Below are 18,891 nucleotides of genomic sequence, written 5' to 3' on the forward strand. Positions count from 1 at the left end.
GAAATAAGAATGCAAATTCCACCTTATCAAAGGCCTTTTCGGCATCCAATGAGAAGGCCACTGTAGGTTCTACATCATTCCTGACCTTCCACATTATGTGTAGGAGTCTGCGGATATTATCAGCTGAGTTTCTCCCCTTCACAAAGCCCACTTGATCTGAATGCACCAGAGTTGGTAATACATCTTCTATTCTATTCGCAAGTATCTTTGCCAATACTTTTTCTTCCAAATTGCTCAGGGATATAGGTCTATAGCTTCCACAGCATTGAGGGTCTTTGCCCTTTTTCTGTAGTAATGTAATAGTGGCAGATCTCAAGCTAGTGGGCAAGCCCCCCTTTAACAATGAATCCTCATATACTTTTAATAGTCTCGGAGCAATTATATCACTGAATTGTTTGTAGAAATCGGGAGTAAACCCGTCGTCTCCTGGTGCTTTACCCAATTTAAGGCTGTTGATTGCCGCGTGTATTTCTTCTATCGAGACCCCCCCCTCCATTGATTTTACCTGTTGTTTCGATAATGACGGTAATTTGATTCTGTCGAAGAACGCGTCCATTTTTAGCTGATCCACCGCCTTCTGTGGGGTATACAAGTCCTGGTAGAAGCACCTGAAAACATTATTAATTTCCTTTTTGTCTGTAATGATCTTGTCATCTTTATTACGAATCGAGGATATAATATTTTGATTATGCATTTGTTTAACCCTATTCGCTAGTATTTTACCCGCTCTCTCCCCTTGTTCATAGTATTTTTGGTTGGTCCTAAATAACGCATATTCAGCCTTCTTTTGATATGTTGTTCAATTCGTATTTGGATTTGCTTAGGTTTCTCCACGTTTCTGGGTCTGGTCTCTGACTGTGCTGTTTCGAGAGTATTTTAATTTCCTCATCTAACGCTGTCATTTTTTGTTTCTCTGCCCTTTTTAGTATCGCACCGTATTGTATGAGTCGTCCTCTCATGTAAGCTTTACATGTGTCCCACATTATGCCACTATCATCTATTGACCCTTCATTAAGTTCCCAAAATTCCTTAAATATAGTTCTAATGTACGCACACGATCCTTCATCATTTAACATCAGGTTATTGAATCGCCATCTCCGAGATCGTTGCCCTTCTTCCATGGATGTGATCACTAAATCAACCGGAGCATGGTCAGATATTACAATGTTCCCTATCCCAGTACTTGCCACCTGTTCTACCAGTGCGCTAGAGATCAGGAAATAATCTATTCTAGAGTATGAGGAATGCGGGTGAGAGTAAAACGTGTAGTCTCTTTCTTGTGGGTTCATAACCCTCCAAATATCCACTAGACCCAATTCCTCTATCAGAACACCAACCGCCAGTCTCCCTGTGTTGTCAGCGGTCCTGGGTTGATACGATCTGTCCATTAAGGTGTTTCCAACCAAGTTGAAGTCCCCCCCCCTATGATTATGTTGCTATTCCCTATTTTCCTGATCACCTCACATACCTCATGGAAAAAGTCTGAGGATGACCCGTTGGGCGCATATATATTAGCTAAAGTAGTCCTCTGTCCCTCTAAATCAGCATCCAGTATAACCCATCTTCCCTCATCATGTGAGAAACTATTGTGCACCTTTAGGTCTAAGTTTTTTCTCACCAATATTGCCACCCCCCTCTTCCTAGAAGAGAACGTACTATAGTATATTTGTCCCACCCAATCCATTTTAAGCTTGGCCGACTCCTCCTCATCCAGGTGTGATTCCTGAATTAGTGCAATATCTGTCTTTTTTTGTTTCAAGAACGTCAATATCTTTTTTCTCTTAATGGGATGATGACATCCGTCTATATTCCACGATATTATTTTAATCAGCCCCATATTCCTCGTAATGCATCTCCCCTGTGCAATCCAGGACGTATTCTAGTGCCTGAGACTGTGAAGATATATATACAATAGTATAGCATACAATGAAATAAAAAAGAACATATAAAAAAAAACATAAATACATTCCCCCCCCCCACATTTACCCAAGCTACGTTCGATATGACCCCAGATAGAACAGTCGTACCGAGTGTGAGATCGATACTCACCCATGCACCTTGGTCCCCCTCGACTAACAGAGGAGTGCATATGGCACAAGGCAGGTTGCCCAAAACTGTGCCCCTACTATCTTGTATACCCTGATGTAACGTATGGCTCACACTGTAATCTATATAGTGCGATCAATTCAACTGAACTTGACAAAACGGTAACGTTTCCAACAATTAACATTTGTATATCTCTCAGATATATATTGGTATATTGTAACTTCTATGACATAGCCATAATGGCCTGTGGTTCATTTCGTTATATTTTTCCTGTATCCATCCGGGATATTTCCCCTCCCACAGTTTTATCATATTCTCCTATCTATTGCCCTCTATTCTCATTACACATATTTCTTTTTTTATATATTTTTTTTTTTTTTTCAATCCCTTTTTTTTGTCTTTTCTTTTATATACATATTGGCATTTTGTGATGTTATTTATTCTATGACGATGCCCCCGTGACTTATCTGTATCCATGCGCTTCATGAACTTTATCTCAATTGTCCGCCTCCGACTGTCCCCGTCTGAATCCCTGTAGTTTCTCCCGGTATCCGTGATGACCATTGCCCTGCTGTGTGGGGCGTTCAGTCCCCGTCGCCTGCATGTCGTCCCCCGGTCCCCGTTTTCTTCCCACTGTCTGCCAGGTAGACGGACGCATTATCTCCTCTCGGTCCGGGTCGGTAGTCGGGTTCACCACGGTGATCTTGAATCCACGTTTTGCCATATCCGCCGTCGCCTCCGCCGCGCTCTGGTACAGGCGGGTGCCATCCTCGTAGAATACCCTCATCTTCGCTGGATACGGTGTCTGGAACTTGAGATTCTTCTCCTTCATTATTCTCTTGGCCTCGGCATATTCTCCTCGCTTCAGTATTTCAGTGGGGAAGTCATGGTCGACATAGAAGCGATCGTTGCCACATGAGACGTTCTTCTTCTGCCATGTTCGGCGTATTATCTCTTCCTTCATTTTGTAACTCCCAAACTTAACCACGATTGACCGTGGCTTCAGCTGTGGGTTGTTAGGCCTTGGGGCCAGTGCCCGGTGTGCTCGTTCGATACGAAGGTCCATGTCATGAGGCAGTCCGAGTGCGTCCTTAAACAAGCCGTCTAGAAATCCATGCATGTCTTTTCCCTCTTTCTCCTCCGGGATACCATACACCCGCAGGTTCTCTCTCCTCGTTCTGCCCTCTTGGTCGAGCAGTTTAGCCTCCATGTCGGCCTGCCTCTGTATCAGTTTTTTTATTAAAACCGTCGCCGCATCAAGCACATTTTCATTTTCTCCGATTCTCCCCTCCGTTTCACCGAGCCTGTCGTTCATTTTGTTCATGTCATTCCTTATCTCCCGAAACTGACGCTCATTGTCTTTTCTGAAGTCTTTGAGCTCGTTGACATGTTCAACAGCGTGGCTTCTTGTTCACAGTCATCGTCGCCATCTTTTCCTCCCGTTACTTCGTCATTCTCTGCCATTCCGTCGTCCTTTTCAGTTGTAATCGTGGTCGCCCTACGTCTCGTGATAGCCCCTTCTGTCATCCCTATTAAATATATACCCTGGTGTTGTTAATAAATGTTTCCCGGGGCTAAATCATTTTGCTGTCGGGGTGCTCACGAGTTAAGCAGCCATGTTCTTCCGCGGTCAAACCGGAAGTGGGACTTGTAGTTTTTTAACGATTCTCGCAGCGGAGAAAAAAAAGGACGAATGAGAGGCTGTACTCTGCACTCGCTGGCCCCACTCGCACACCGGGCAAGTACTTGATTTTGCATGTTCGCACGCACATATTTTTAGGGGCATATGCGAGCAATATGGTCGCACTGTAGAGCCCTGGAGAGTATAGTTTTGGAGATTTCTAGTAATTCCAGAGAAATCCGCGATAATCGCCCTTTAGTGGAATACACGAAACACGTAACTTTTCGGCTGATTTATGAATAGTTTTCAAATAAACGCTAGATTATCGAGAGTATATGTCAGACTTTGCAATCAAAAGTTAGGAGGCTAATAACCCTTGCCATAATTTCAGTGCGCCCCCTAACTTTTGATTGCAAGGTCTGACATTGACCCCCTTTTCAGGAGTTGACCTAGAGCCCACCAAGGTCATGCATATCAAATTTGGTCAATGTCAGACCTTGCAATACACTGTAAGGCACTGTAAGGCTACTGTCCTGCCTCACTTCCAGTGATGAAGCTAAGCTATGCTAACGGAGCGTCTATTCCCAAAGCTAAAATGCACGCACAGAGACAAAAAAGGTATGTATCTTCTTGTCTAACTCCAGGGAAGATGTTAAATAAGCTAATTTCCCAAAATAGTGGAGTTCCCCTTTAAGGTTAGAACGGTTAAGTTTAGGCGCTGTTAAGGAGCTGGTTAAGGTTAGAGTTTGTCTTAGAGACAGCCTATTTCCGCACTGCCGCTCTCCCGCGTTGCCGCGGTCACATGGTCAAATTGTCACATTCTTGCACTGCTCCGCTGTTAAAAAGCAACACGCGATAGGGACATCTGATTAACCCAAGATTCGTAACAAATTCCTTACCTCACATCAGATGTTCTGCAAAAAGATTAATCCAATTCCTGATCGCCATTCCAAATATCGATCGCGTTTATTGATCAAACGTTATAGTCCAAAACACATAATCGACGCTGCTCTGAGTGTCCTAAGTCAGGGGTTCCCAAAGAGCCGCCGGGGGGGGGGGGGGGGGGTCGCCGCCAGATGATTTAAAATAATTATTTTACATTTACATTTTTTTTATTTTTTTGCAGTCAGGCCACTGAACTTAGAAGCATGCCAGGCCAGTGTTTCTAGTTGCACCAGCGCAATAGTTGGATAACCTAGGTGGGGAACAACCAGGAGATCACTGCAATTCACACAAGTTGGAGAAATCTCTCTCTCTCTCTCTTGCTCTCACACACACACAAAGGGAGCCGCATGTGATTGGTGGAGGCGGGACTGCTAATCATTGACACATGCTAGCCTGTAATAATCCCCCCCCAGAAAAATCTACTTTGCATTTGATATATTGCAAATATATGCCATCACACACACTGGCATTTAAAGGGTTAGAATTATAAAATGAATATGTGGTGTTATGATCAGGGCTGAAGTTGAATAAAATATTGTATTTATCAATTACAAAAAAACTGAAAATCCATACAAATCTGTGTTGTTGCTAATCATACATATGCTAGCCTGTTTTTTAACAATAATTTGTGATGCCATCACAAACACTGGCATTTATAGGGTACAAATAAAAAAATTCCTGCACCAGAATGCAGGAAATGAAGTCTTTGTAACAAGAAATGTCCTGGTGGGGGACCCCCAGACCCCCTGCTTAAAAAGTGGCCTGGCTGGGGGCGTCTATGCCTTCTACAAAGCCGTTCGGTTTCCGGGTTCCTCTGATTGGCCACTAAGCCCACGTGACCGTGCGCTAGCACGCCCCCCCCTTATCGCCCACTCTCGCGCTGTGAAGCGAAGCGCCAGCGGGGCGAGGCGGTGGTTTCTCCCCGGCTCCGTGTGCCGCTGACTCGGTCCAGCTCCAGCAGCAGCGGCCGTCTTCTCTCCGAGGCGGCTCGTTCTTATTAATCCCCCATTGTTCAGGTCCACATGGTCGCACAAACACCCGTTGGAGGAGTAGTGGGGGAGAAGAAGAGGAATATTTTTAAATGGAAAGAATTATCGACTGGCAACTCTGTGCTCGTCAGACATGTTAATGTCTGAGTTAACGTTCCTTCCCTTACTAAACATTTTTTTGTCTGGGCTACTAACGTTAGATTCAGATCTTTTTTACTTTGCCATAACAGTGTGATAATTTTCATTTATCCGGTTTTTGTGTTTACTCACCCTCTCTGCTGATCAGCTGGGCTAGTGTTTGCTACCTGCCCGCTGTCAGCGTCAGCTGTTAGCATCGTTAGCCCCGTTGTCAAACTAGCCAGCCGGCTTCCCTCTACTCCTGGGTTTTCGGTTTGGATCATCTTTTTTCCATCACATGTTTTTCCCCAACTGGATTAACTCTCTACATGTACCTGGATTGTTCGTGAGTTCTGATCACTCCACCGCAGTGTGCTGTTGTCCGAGGCTGGATTCGTTGTGTGTGGCTGGTCGTTAGCCGGTTAGCTGCTCCGGTCGATATGCTAACATACTCCTCTCACCAACTTCGGAGCTTTTTCAACGCAGCTGCGCCAATCTGGCTGGATACCATCAGATCACTCGGACTCCTTCAACGCCCCCGCTATATACATCGAGCATCCCGCTACAAACTCATCTGCACAGATTCCACTATTCCAGTGGTAGTATCTGCTCTGCGCTTCCGTGTTGTTCATCAACGTCATCACAACACACCTCACGTGCGCACCAGCTGTCTGAAGCCCCTGGCCTGCTCAGACAGTAGCACCCCTCCCACTCTGCCTGTCTCCTCCACAGCCACGTTCATGCTGCTCAATACTCGCTCCCTCAATAACAAGGCACTACTCATCCATGATATCATCACTGAAAGAAAACTGGATTTTTTATGTTTGACTGAAACATGGCAAAATAAACAGGATTTCATCACACTAAACCAAGCTACACCCCCTGGTTACATCTACCTCCAGAAACCGCGCTCCACGGGCCGTGGCGGCGGGCTGGCTGTCATTCATCGTACAGACTTCCAGGTCAAGGAGATCCCCACTCCTGATCTCACATCATTCGAATGCATTACATTCTCTCTCTCCGGATCTCCTGAACCTCAACCTCAATTCGCCCTGATTTACCGCCCCCCCAAAGCCTCCACCACCTTCCTGTCAGAGCTAACCGAGCTCCTGTCCTCCTTCTGCTCCAGGTCCCTCACCACCTATCTGCTCGGAGATTTCAACATTCATGTTGACTCCACCAACTGCAACTTTGCCGCTGATTTCCTGTCGCTTCTGGACTGCCTCAGCATCACGCAGCATGTCCAGGGCCCCACCCACTCCAAAGGTCACACTCTGGATCTGGTCTGCTCCACCGGTAACCCCCCCTCCCACCTGCAGTGTCTAGACCTTGCGGTATCTGACCACCATGCCATTCTTTTCACTGTCCCTATCCCCCCGCCCAGGCAGCGCCCAACGCGCACCCTCACATTCAGGGACACCAAGTCAGTGTGTGCATCAGCCCTATCTGACCTCATCACTACCCACATGGCCCCGGTTCCCTCCGATACCTCCCCGGACACCTTAGCGGCCTGTTACAATGCCGCCCTCTCCCTCAGCCTGGACTCTCTGGCGCCCCTCAGAAGCCGGAATGTGTCCTTTCCTCGCCCTGCCCCATGGTTTACCTCTGACCTCCGCTCTATGAAAAGAGTGAGTCGACGACTGGAGCGACTCTCCAGGCGATCTGGCCTCACCGTCCACCGTCTGGCCTTCGTCGACCACGTGAGGTCCTACAGAGAGGCTCTCTCCAAGACTAGGACCGCATACTACTCCACCCTCATCACCTCACAGCAAAATAACCCCAGATCGCTTTTCTCAACCATAAATCGTCTCCTCCGCCCTCTCACTGCCTCCCACACCGATGCTCCTGACCTCTGCTCTAAGTTCCTGGACTTTTTCCAGGCTAAAGTGACTTCCATCCACCAACAACTCATGGTGCCCGCCCCCTCCCCTCCTCACTTACCCCGGACGCCGGACTACATGCTCCCAGCTGCATCCCTCCATCCCCAGTGCTCTCTCTCCTCCTTCTCCCCAGTGGATGTTCCGCTGGTCATGAAGCTGGTTACCAGAGCCAAAGCTTCCACCTGCTCCCTCGACCCCATGCCTACGGTACTGGTCAAGGCCTGCCTTCCTACCCTCTGCCCCATCATAACGGACATCATCAACTCCTCTCTGTCATCTGGAATAGTTCCCTCCTGTTTCAAAACCGCCTCCATCACTCCCATCCTAAAAAAGCCTGGTTTGGACCCTGAGGTGCTGGACAACTACCGGCCGATCTCCAACCTTCCTTTCCTAAGCAAAACCTTGGAAAGGGCAGTCGCCGCCCAGCTTCATCAACATCTGTCCAACCATGAGCTCTACGAACCCCTTCAGTCAGCCTACCGAGCACATCACAGCACAGAGACCGCCCTCATCAAGATCACTAATGACCTCCTCCTTGCTGCAGACTCCGGACACATCAGCCTCCTCATCCTTCTCGACCTCTCCGCGGCGTTCGACACAATATCCCACTCAGTCCTCCTCAAATGCCTCTCCGACAACCTAGGCATCACCGGTACAGCTCTGTCATGGTTTCATTCATATCTCACTAATAGATCTCAGTTTGTCAGCGTCAGCGGCTCATCCTCCCCCCCGGCCCCAGTCAACCACGGTGTCCCCCAGGGCTCTGTGCTGGGTCCCCTACTATTCACCATTTACATGCTCCCCCTCGGTCAGATTATACGTCACCACGGACTCAACTTCCACTGTTATGCTGATGATACTCAGCTCTACATCAGCACCTCACCATCCTCCCAGCTCCCCCCACAGTCTGTAGTCAACTGCCTCCACGCTATAAAAACCTGGATGGCAACCAAATTACTCAAACTCAACAGCAAAAAGACAGAGCTCATGGTTGTGGCCCCCAAGGCACTGCTCGGGAAGGTTGGAGATCTCCTCCTCCACGTTGACGGCTGTCCCATCTCCCCGTCTCTCGAAGTCTGTAACCTGGGCGTCACCCTTGACTCCACACTTTCATTTCACTCCCACATCAAATCTGTCACCAAGTCTGCCTTCTACCACCTCAGGAACATCTCCCGTCTCCGACCCTCACTCTCAGACTCTGTGGCGGAGACCCTGATCCACTCATTTGTCACCTCCCGGTTGGACTATTGTAATGGAGTCCTGTTCGGGGTACCCAGCAAAGCCCTGGACAGGCTCCAGTATGTCCAGAACTCAGCTGCCAGGGTTCTCACTCACACCAAGCCCTGGCAGCACATCACCCCCACCCTCATCCATCTCCACTGGCTTCCAGTCAGGTTCCGCATCACCTTCAAACTCCTGCTCCTCACCTACAAATCCCTCCATGCCCTCGCCCCCCGGTACCTGTCTGATCTCCTCCACCAGTACACTCCATCCCGGAACCTACGATCCTCTGATCTAGGTCTCCTCTCCATCCCTCGCACCAGGTTACGGACTTTTGGGGACAGAGCCTTCAGCGTGGCGTCCCCTACCCTCTGGAACTCTCTCCCCCCCCGAAATCCGCAACGCCCCAACCCTGGACACCTTCAAATCCGCTCTAAAAACACACCTCTTCACCAAGGCTTTCCCCATCAGTTAGTTTTAGATTAAATTAGGTCCATTATCCCCTACTTTCCCTCATCCCCTCTTCCCCCTCCCTCCCTACTTTCCTTGCCCTATTTTTTGTCCTGATTGTAAAGCGACCTTGGGTTCTATGAAAGGCGCTATATAAATTTGATTTATTATTATTATTATGTATGTTGTGTATGTCATAAATGTCTTTCTCTGGTCTGCATCCCCTTAACAATTATGTGTATTGTGCCGTACTGCCCATTCTGCAATCTGTTAAATAAAGTTTTCATTAATTCATTCATTCATTTCTCCCCCACTACTCCTCCAACGGGTGTTTGTGCGACCATGTGGACCTGAACAATGGGGGATTAATAAGAACGAGCCGCCTCGGAGAGAAGGCGGCCGCTGCTGCTGGAGCTGGACCGAGTCAGCGGCAAACGGAGCCGGGGAGAAACCACCGCCTCGCTAGGGATGGGTACCTTTCACATTTGAACCGATACCGGTACCTGTGAATCTATACCGGTACCCAACGGTACCTTTTTTCGGTACTTTAGTCTCAAGAAATGTTATTTACCTACCTCAGTCGTTAAAAAAAAAATCCAAACTTCAAATAACTACAATTTCGACAGTTTTCGGCTTGTCATTGCTCCGACTGCTTTGTTGTTGAATCAAGTCAAATCCTAGGTAAGCATATATTGTGCGTGTGAACGTTGACATGAAAAGAAAAAAGTAAAAAAAAAAAAAAAATTTAAAAAATTATAATAAAAAAAAAAAATTATTTTTTTTTTATTTTTTTTCGGTTTCTCACTTGATTCGATACTCGGTAGTACTGACATGTTTCGGTTCGGTGCCTCAAAAGTACCGAATTCGGTACCCATCCCTACGCCTCGCCCCGCTTCGCTTCACAGCGCGAGTGGTCGATAAGGGGGGCGTGCTAGCGCGCGGTCACGTGGGCTTAGTGGCCAATCAGAGGAACCCAGAAACCGAACGGCGTTGTAGAAGGCATAGACGCTGACTGCGGCTATATTTTGCACTATATTTCCTGGCCTGAATGATTTCCCCAGTCCGGCCCTGGTTAAAAGCCTCCAATGCTTATTAGTGTGTGTGCGTTTGAACGTGTGCATGTTTCAACCATACATTTCCATTTATTAAAAAATTTATTAATTAATAAAAATGTTTATTTATTTATAAAAAAAATTATTACCGCCTATAATAGTGGGGGTCGCGGCTCTCTGACACTGTTATTTTTGGGTCGCGGCCTGAAAAGTTTGGGAACCCCTGCTCTAATACACATTCTCTCCCCCTCTGGACGCCCCCCCCCCCCCCCCCCCCCCCCCCCCAGCCAGACTGCTGCTCTCTTGATACTCAGGTTGGCTGGTCCTCTTTATCTGACAGACGAGATAAGGATTGGTATTTGTTTATTTATAAAGCCCTACTTTGTAACGTGGCACTCATCTCATCTCTGCTGCTCTGGAACACTGGTCCACGCCGAACACGCTCCAGTGATCGTCTAGTTCTCCAGGTTCCCCGAGCTACAACTAATCTACAACTAATCTAGAACTAATCTTGGCAAGACTGCTTTTCTGTTTTTCACTGCAGAGGAATCATGGAATCTATTACAACGTGACCTAGAACTAAGCACTCTTTCTTTTGGAAGTTTTTAGATTTGTAATCAATAACCGCCCACCATCAACATGTAGTTGTTTCTGCTAATTGTTCTTGCTTATGAACTGTGTTGTTGTTATTATTATTAATTGTCTGACCTATGTATTTATGATTGATCTATTGTTTTAAATTGATTGTGTCCTGTTATGTTATGCTTTGTACTCTCTGCACCATTGAAAATGAGGGTCTCCCTCAATGACTCCAGAGTTTAAATAAAGAAAAAAAGAATCACTAATAATGATAAACTGTAAAAGATATATATAAACTTTCATCCCCTTCTCTCTTGTCCTAGGTGAACCGCAGCCATGCTCTGCTGAAGAGCCTGTCGGCTGAGGGGGAGCGCTGGGGGCAGACCAGCGAGACCTTCAAGAACCAGATGGCCACCATCGCCGGAGACTGTCTGCTGGCGGCAGCCTTCATCGCCTACGCCGGTTACTTTGACCAGCAGGTGAGACGGAACCTGTTCACCACCTGGTCCCATCACCTACAACAGGCCAACATTCAGGTCCGTCATTATGTCGATAACTCTTCACAATCAGTCTTGTATTCGTTTAAACCTGATTAGTTGGTGCTGATATTGGGTCAGTGTTCCATGTCATCGCATTGCATCCTTGCTGCAAAATCTCATAACTCAAAACTTGCACAAATTATTTACGTGTACTTTTGCAGAATCATAACCTAAAGGTTCCTCTTTTAAAATGTGATGCTGGGGGGCGGCTACGTGGCGTAGTGGGCAAGGCACTCGCCACGAAATGCTGGAGACGCTGGGCTCGTCAGTTCGAGCCCAGCGCTCAACATTTGCTTTCAGTTTAGCTGGTCGTCCGTACTAATACACATTGGCCGTATTAGGGGGTGGGAAACTGATGGGTGGGGATCGGGCGTTGTGGACAGCGACTCCTACAGGTCGGTTGGTGCGCCTGCGCAGTAGAATCAGGAAGTGTCGGGGGCAGCGTGAGCCTCCCACGCGTTACTCCTCGCCACTGAGAGATCGAGCTGCGCAGGTGAAAAGATGCGACTGCTGTTACCTCAAGTACCGGAGGGGACTTGTGCTATGTATGACTTAGTCCACATTGCAGCCGGCTTGTGGGAGGCAAGAAACAGCGTCCGTGACAGGGGAGGGTTGAATTGGATGATACGAAATTGGGATGGGAGAAAATATAGAAAATGGGAGAAAAAGTGGATAAAAAAAATTAAATGTGATGCTGGCATCTTACACCCTTCTGCCTGAATTTCTCCCGCAGTTCCGAAACGGATATTGCCAGGACCGAGTACCTCTCCAACGCGGATGAGAGGCTGCGCTGGCAGGCCAACTGCCTCCCAGCTGACGACCTCTGTACTGAGAACGCCATCATGCTGAACAGATGCAACAGGTCAGTATGGCTGCCATCTGATCATAAGGATACCCTTATAAATACACCTGCATATAACCCTCTATATACCTACTTATACACCTGCATATAACCCTCTATATACCTACTTATACACCTGCATATAACCCTCTATATACCTACTTATACACCTGCATATAACCCTCTATATACCTACTTATACACCTGCATCTAACCCTCTATATACCTACTTATACACCTGCATATAACCCTCTATATACCTACTTATACACCTGCATCTAACCCTCTATATACCTACTTATACACCTGCATCTAACCCTCTATATACCTACTTATACACCTGTATCTAACCCTCTATATACCTACTTATATGTGTTAAAAACAAGATGGACAAGTACACAGGGATACAAATAGCAAAAATAGGACTAGAAAGAGCTAAAAAAGTGGTGAAAAAGAAACAAGTCCAATCATGAATGTGTTGTTAAATAATTAAATTAATTTGTTACAGTCCACAACCCAGCTCCTCCAGTCTACAGCAGTTGGCCCGTCCTGGCACTGCCTGGTTGTGGAGCCTGATTGCCACCGGCACAAAGGACTGCCCAAAGCTCTTTGTGGTATGTCGGGGGGGGGATGAGTCTGTGGCTAAACGTGGACCGCATTGCGGTCAGCTCATCATAGAGGGGGTGGCAGGGGTTCTCAAGGATAGCATGCAGCTTCCTCCTCGTCCTCCCCTCTGCCACCACCTCCAGACTGTCCAGGTCCGCTCCCACCACAGAGCTTGCTTTTTTTTACCAGTTTGTTTATTTTGTCTGTGTTGGTGTTGCCCCCCCCAGCATACCACAGCGAAAAAGAGGGCACCCACCTCCACAGACTGGTAGAACATCTGCAGCAGTTTGCTGCAGACATTAAAAGACGTGAGCCCTCTCAGGAAGAACAGTCTGCTCTGTCCCTTCCTGTAGAGGGCCTCGTGTTGTCCGTCCAGTCCAGTTTGTTGTTCATGAGAACACCCAGGAATGTGTAGTTCTCCACCCTTTCCACCTCCACCCCCTGGATGATGATGGGAGTTGGGGGCTTCCTCTTGCTCCGCCGATGGTCCACCACCATCTCCTTCGTCTTGCTGATGTTGAGCTGTAGGTGGTTTTCCTTGCTCCACTCTGTGAAGCTCTCCACCACAGCTCTGTACTCCTCCTCGTTGTCGTTGGTGATGTATCCAACGATGGAGGAGTCATCAGAAAACTTTTGGAGATGGCAGTTCCCGGAGCTGAAGCGGAAGTCTGAGGTGTACAGTAGAGGCTGACATGTGAGTGGATTTTGACTCCCGCTCCTTCTCACTCCCACAGAAAGTGAGAGTTTCGAAAAAATCCCACTCCCTCCCACTCCCACAGAGGACTGATCCCAATCCCGAGTCAAACTTTTATAGAATCCCACTCCCGTTTACCAATCCTGCTCCGTTTTTCTTCCTCAGTATAAAATATGCAGTACATGGGTCACATCATGTCTGTAGGGCTGTATGTTAACTTTTTTTGCACATAGCACTGGTGCTACAGAGGTTGATAGTTTTGTAGCACAGGCCAAAATCTTGTAGCACAAGTATAAAACGTGTTATATTTGTAACAGTCACAAATGTGCCTATTGTTTTGTGTTATTTAGTTGCAGTGCCATGTTTGGCTGTCATTTTCATGCTGACAAGTTGACGTCACACAGCCAGACACGTTACGTGTAAGGAATTATGGGATTTGGTGTTGGATGTATGGACTCTACTAGGGGTGGGAATCACCAGTTTCATCACGATACAATACGATATCGATTCTTTGGACAACGATACGATATTTGCTAATATCACAGTCTGCCACGATACGATGTAGGTGCCTGCAATCGATATGAGATGATATCATAAGCCCATTCAACACAATCAGTAACATTTAGATCAACTCAAAAAAGGTAACAAAAATATAATTTGAAATAAATAAATTTAGCTCTTTCAGACATTTAAATGAAAAACAAAAAACAATGAAAAACAAAAACAATCTATTGTTTTAATACAAATAGACCTGTTTACTGTAAAGTGCCACGTTTTGATATATTGAGCTTTTAAACTTGAAATAACTTTTTGGAACTCACAACACACAACCTAAAACCCCTTCCTACCTCCCTCTCCCAAACAGTTCCTAATTTCTTTTTATGTTGCATGATCATGTATACATTTATTATGTATTGTATTTGTTATGTTTAAATATCAACATTATCTGGCCATCCTCAGTAAATACTATCCAACTCCTTTGACCTCACCTACTTAAAATCATTGATGTAGAGAGAGGGACAGAGAGAGGCTGAGGCTCCCCCGCCCCCTCCCTTTCCTCACTGTCTTCCCTGCCTCTGACCCGGGTTAGCTTAGTTTAGTTACCAGTAGCAGCTAACTAGTTAGTTTTGGTGAGGATGCAAAGCATGTAAGATGCATTGGAAGCGTTGCAGGGAAAAACAGGCAGGGACTTATTTCCTGGTCGCAAAATGTGCACTCTAACATAACATAGCACGCTGTTGTTGTTGGGCTGGCGGAGCTGCGCTTGGGAGGAAATGCCACAGGATTTTCAAAATAAGAGTATCGATATGAACCGAACGTTGCTAGCTGCCGGAGCCATAGATATTATGGCTGGAGCTGCGCTTGGGCGGAAATGAGACTTGCCACAGGATTTTCAAAATAAGAGTATCGATATGAACCGAATGCCTATCGCACCGGTGCTAGTGCAGTAAATTCATTCATCGCACAGACCGATTTTTTCATAGCACGCTGTACAGCCCTGATGTCTGCCTTAGTTAAATATAAAACCACCAAACATTTACATTAGTGATGCACCGATGTATCACTCCCGTCCAAATCCTGTTGATTTTGTTGTCATAGTTCCCACTCCCTTCTGCTCCCGTTGACTTTTACTCCCGGTCCTGCCCAATCACGGGATTCAAAGTGAAATTGACTCCCATCCGTGGGAATCCCGAAAAGATGTCATCCTCTAGTGTACAGGGTGAATAAAAAGGGTGCCAATCAATGTTCCTTCTAATTTTTTTTCTGTCTGAGCAAACACTCAAACCTCCTGAGCAGACATCAGCAACTACTGAGCAACATACGTCACCTGCCGATTAACCGGTTAGTTGATAAGCGGCGGTTTGTAAAAAATCTGAGAATCTTAATTTCCCTCAATGTCTAACATAAAAATATATACATTTTGCTGATACACCGAGAAATAATACAAAAAGGCATATTATATTCCTTAATCAAATATTTATTTAACCATTGATTGACGATACAGAGCAAAGTCCTTACTTTGGCGGCGGCAGTGTGAGTCGTGTAACTAACTTTTGTCTTTTTAGGAGGCTGACTCGTCATTATTTTATTAAGTGAATTATAATGCGACTTCAAGGGTGACCATATTGTGATTTTTTTTAAAGAGTACAGTACTGCCTTCAGCCTCAAGATACTTAATGATACTCAAAGTTTACTCAAAGATGCCTTATCATTATAATATATTTAAAGTATGCCTCCTCTGTATGGATATACAATTATTGTTTATATTATTTTATATAACAAAATAATATCTCTCTATAACCAAAGTTACTCAACATGCTGTATTATGCCTAAAGTAATCTATCTGACAAATCTCAAGAAAATAACTAAATCAACCTATGACAAAATAATATATATTTTCAAGTCTTACTGGACAAAATAAATAACAAGAAATAAATTGGGAATTTTCTCTGCAGTTAATCTGTAATGTACATTTTCGCATTGGCATTGTGAGGAGCCAGCGATGCTGGTCGGATCTGTCCGCTTCCTGCTCTGTTGTGTGTGTCTGTGTGAGCGCGCAGTAGCGCCGCCCACAAAGCACTGAAAGCGAGGCTTCTCTTGGTAACGTCACACGCAACATGTTACCGTAGTATTCGGTGCAACGCGCCAGTCAATTTAACTACATGCATATTTTACACAAACGTTTCTGTGCGCGACAGATTTCAGATGTGCGCGGGAGCGTTTTGCCATGTGTGTGCGCGCACAGGCGCACCTTAGGGGGAACATTGGTGCCAATACAGTTCCCTGGGGGGCTCCAGTGTTGCAGATCAGCACGTCGGAGTGGCACCCCTGCAGTTTGACAGACTGTGGTCTGCCAGTGAGGTAGTTGAAGATCCAGGCCACCAAGTCGTCCTCCACCCCCATCACTGACAGCTTCTCAGCTAGTAGTGGAGGCTGAATAGTGTTGACGGCACTAGAAAAGTCAAAGAATGTTACCCTCACTGAGCTGCCCGGCTTCTCCAGATGTAGATGGGCCTTGTGGACCATGTAGATTATGGCATCCTCCACACCGATGTTCTGCTGATATGCAAACTGCAGGGGGTCCGTAAAGTCTCTCACCTGTGGCTTTAGGTGCTCCAGAACCAGCCTCTCAAAGACCTTCATGACCTGTGCCGTCAGAGCAACCGGCCTGTAGTCATTGAGAGTGGTGGGGCGTCCCTTCTTGGGCACAGGGACGATGAGGGATGTTTTCCACAGCCGGGGAACCTTCTTCAGTCTCAGCGAGAGGTTGAAGAGGTGTTGGAATGTGTCCGCCAGCTCCTCAGCTCCTGTGTTCTCTCCTCTCCAGGCCCCCACAGTCACAATACTGTACAGTGTTTCCCCTGAAAGAAGATTCAACAGCTGTGCTGCGCGCACGTGCCGCCGAAATCCATATTAGCGCACGCTGCCGGAGAAATAACTTAAAAACTGCCTTAGAATTGTTCGAGATTGTTCATGTTCATGGAGTCGTGTGCGTGTGAATTAGCTAGGATGTTTTTGGTGTGTCCGCTGACACTAGAAGTGTTCTGGAGGCCCAGGTAGCTGCATATTTGTACACTGCAAAAAAATGAAATTTTATCAAGTGAAAATATCTTATATTTGGTACAATAAGTCCAATATTGAGTAGAATTATCTTATTCCACTGGCGGATCATTTTGCTTATTTTTTTCTTGATTTTTGGTCAATTTAATCTTGTTTTAAGAAAAGGTTAATCTTGTTTTCTTAAAACAAGATTACATTGGGGGGGGGGGGGGGGGGGGGAATTATCAAAATGATCTGCCAGTGGGATAAGAGAATTCAAGATAATTCTACTCAATATTGTACCAAATACAAGATATTTTCACTTGATAAGATCACATGTTTTTGCAGTGTAGTTGTAATCAGGGTAGATGTCCAGATTAATGACATCATGCCTCACCACTTAAGAACATGTACACTACAGGGCGGCTGGGTGGCGCAGCGGACATTGTGCTCGTCACCAACACAAGAGACTCCGGTCTCGAATCCGGGTGTCAGCGTTGCCTCCGGCTTGGTCCGGCCATCATACTAACTCGATTGGCAGAGTCAGCGGGGAGGGAAGTCGATGGGTGGTAATCTGGTGTTGTGGACAGCGACTCCTACATTTCGGTTGGGGACGCCTGCACAGCAAAAGACAGGAAATGGCGAGGGCAGTGTGAGCCTCCCGCACGTTACTCCTCGCCAATGAGAGTCCGAGCTGGCAGGTGAAAAGATGTAACAGGCTGCCTCCTTGTGTATCGGAGGGGACATGTGAGGGGCTTCTATCCTCCCTACAACCGAAGTGTGGTACTGACCCTACCTGCTAGGGCCGGGGCGATAAAACGATAACGATAATTATCGCGATATATTTTAATAATCGATATCGATTGATAATAAAAAAAATATCAATACAATTATTATTCTTTTTTTCTTTTTGTGTGACCTGCAACTGGGCAGTTTTAAAACCAGAGACAGGGGACAGACTTGTCTTTCTTGCCTGCAACTTAAAGTAATGGATTTGCTTGTCCAAATGACAATACTGACCAAATTGAGATATATATTTCTCTTGTCCATTTATTTTGTTTGCTTTCTAATTTAAAATACAGTTTGAAACCGTCTATACACAGTAGGCTATGTGAGCTAGCAGAACTAGACTCCAGTCACGAGTCACGGTGCACATGTGCGGTGGCTTGTCCACCAAAAAAGCACCAAAGGATAGAAAAGAAACTAGCAGAGCCAGAACTGTTCAACTCCCCTGGAGCCACAGCCAGCAGAGAAGCCGGTTTACTTTCGCTTTCAAACCAGCTGCAGCCTGAGAACTGGAGTGTGAGGGGATGTAACACTAAAGATGACAACGACAAAGAATTGCTGCAAAATAAACATACATCTGTTGTTTAAAAAAAATACTTATAACAATATCGATAATTATAGATATCGAGTGATATGATATCGTTATCCCTATCGTGATATCATTTTTGGCCATATCGCCCAGCCCTACTACCTGCCCCAGTGTGGTACTGACATTCTTCACACCTTCTCCCTTGCAGGGCCGTCAGAACACCTCCCCAGACAAGATCCCCTGGGCGGGGCCCTGAAGACCCTGATGGCTCAGTCCATCTACGGCGGCCGCTTCCACAGCGAGTTCAAGCTGGCCCTCGAGGTGGACGGACACAAGGACACCAAGCTGGCCCTCAAGGTGGACGGACACAAGGACACCAAGCTGGCCCTCAAGGTGGACGGACACAAGGACACCAAGCTGGCCCTCGAGGTGGACGGACACAAGGACACCAAGCTG

The 18,891-nt window shown here is 46.4% G+C and overlaps 1 protein-coding gene across 1 annotated transcript in view; it reads left to right on the forward strand.

Moving 5' to 3' along the window:
* The window catches only part of LOC311237207 (cytoplasmic dynein 1 heavy chain 1-like), a gene marked incomplete at its 3' end in the record, with an annotated part of 33,986 nt that extends 21,766 nt beyond the window's left edge, over positions 1–12,220 (forward strand). The window contains exons 4-5 of the mRNA XM_084325016.1: positions 11,224–11,436; positions 12,173–12,220. Of these exons, the coding sequence (XP_084181142.1) occupies positions 11,224–11,436; positions 12,173–12,220 (261 nt within the window). The remainder of the gene's footprint in view (positions 1–11,223; positions 11,437–12,172) is intronic.
* Positions 12,221–18,891: the final 6,671 nt, after the last annotated feature.

The sequence above is a fragment of the Notolepis coatsorum genome, assembly GCF_963971535.1.
Source record: "Notolepis coatsorum genome assembly, chromosome: 11".
Classification (NCBI taxonomy): Eukaryota; Metazoa; Chordata; class Actinopteri; order Aulopiformes; family Paralepididae; genus Notolepis; species Notolepis coatsorum.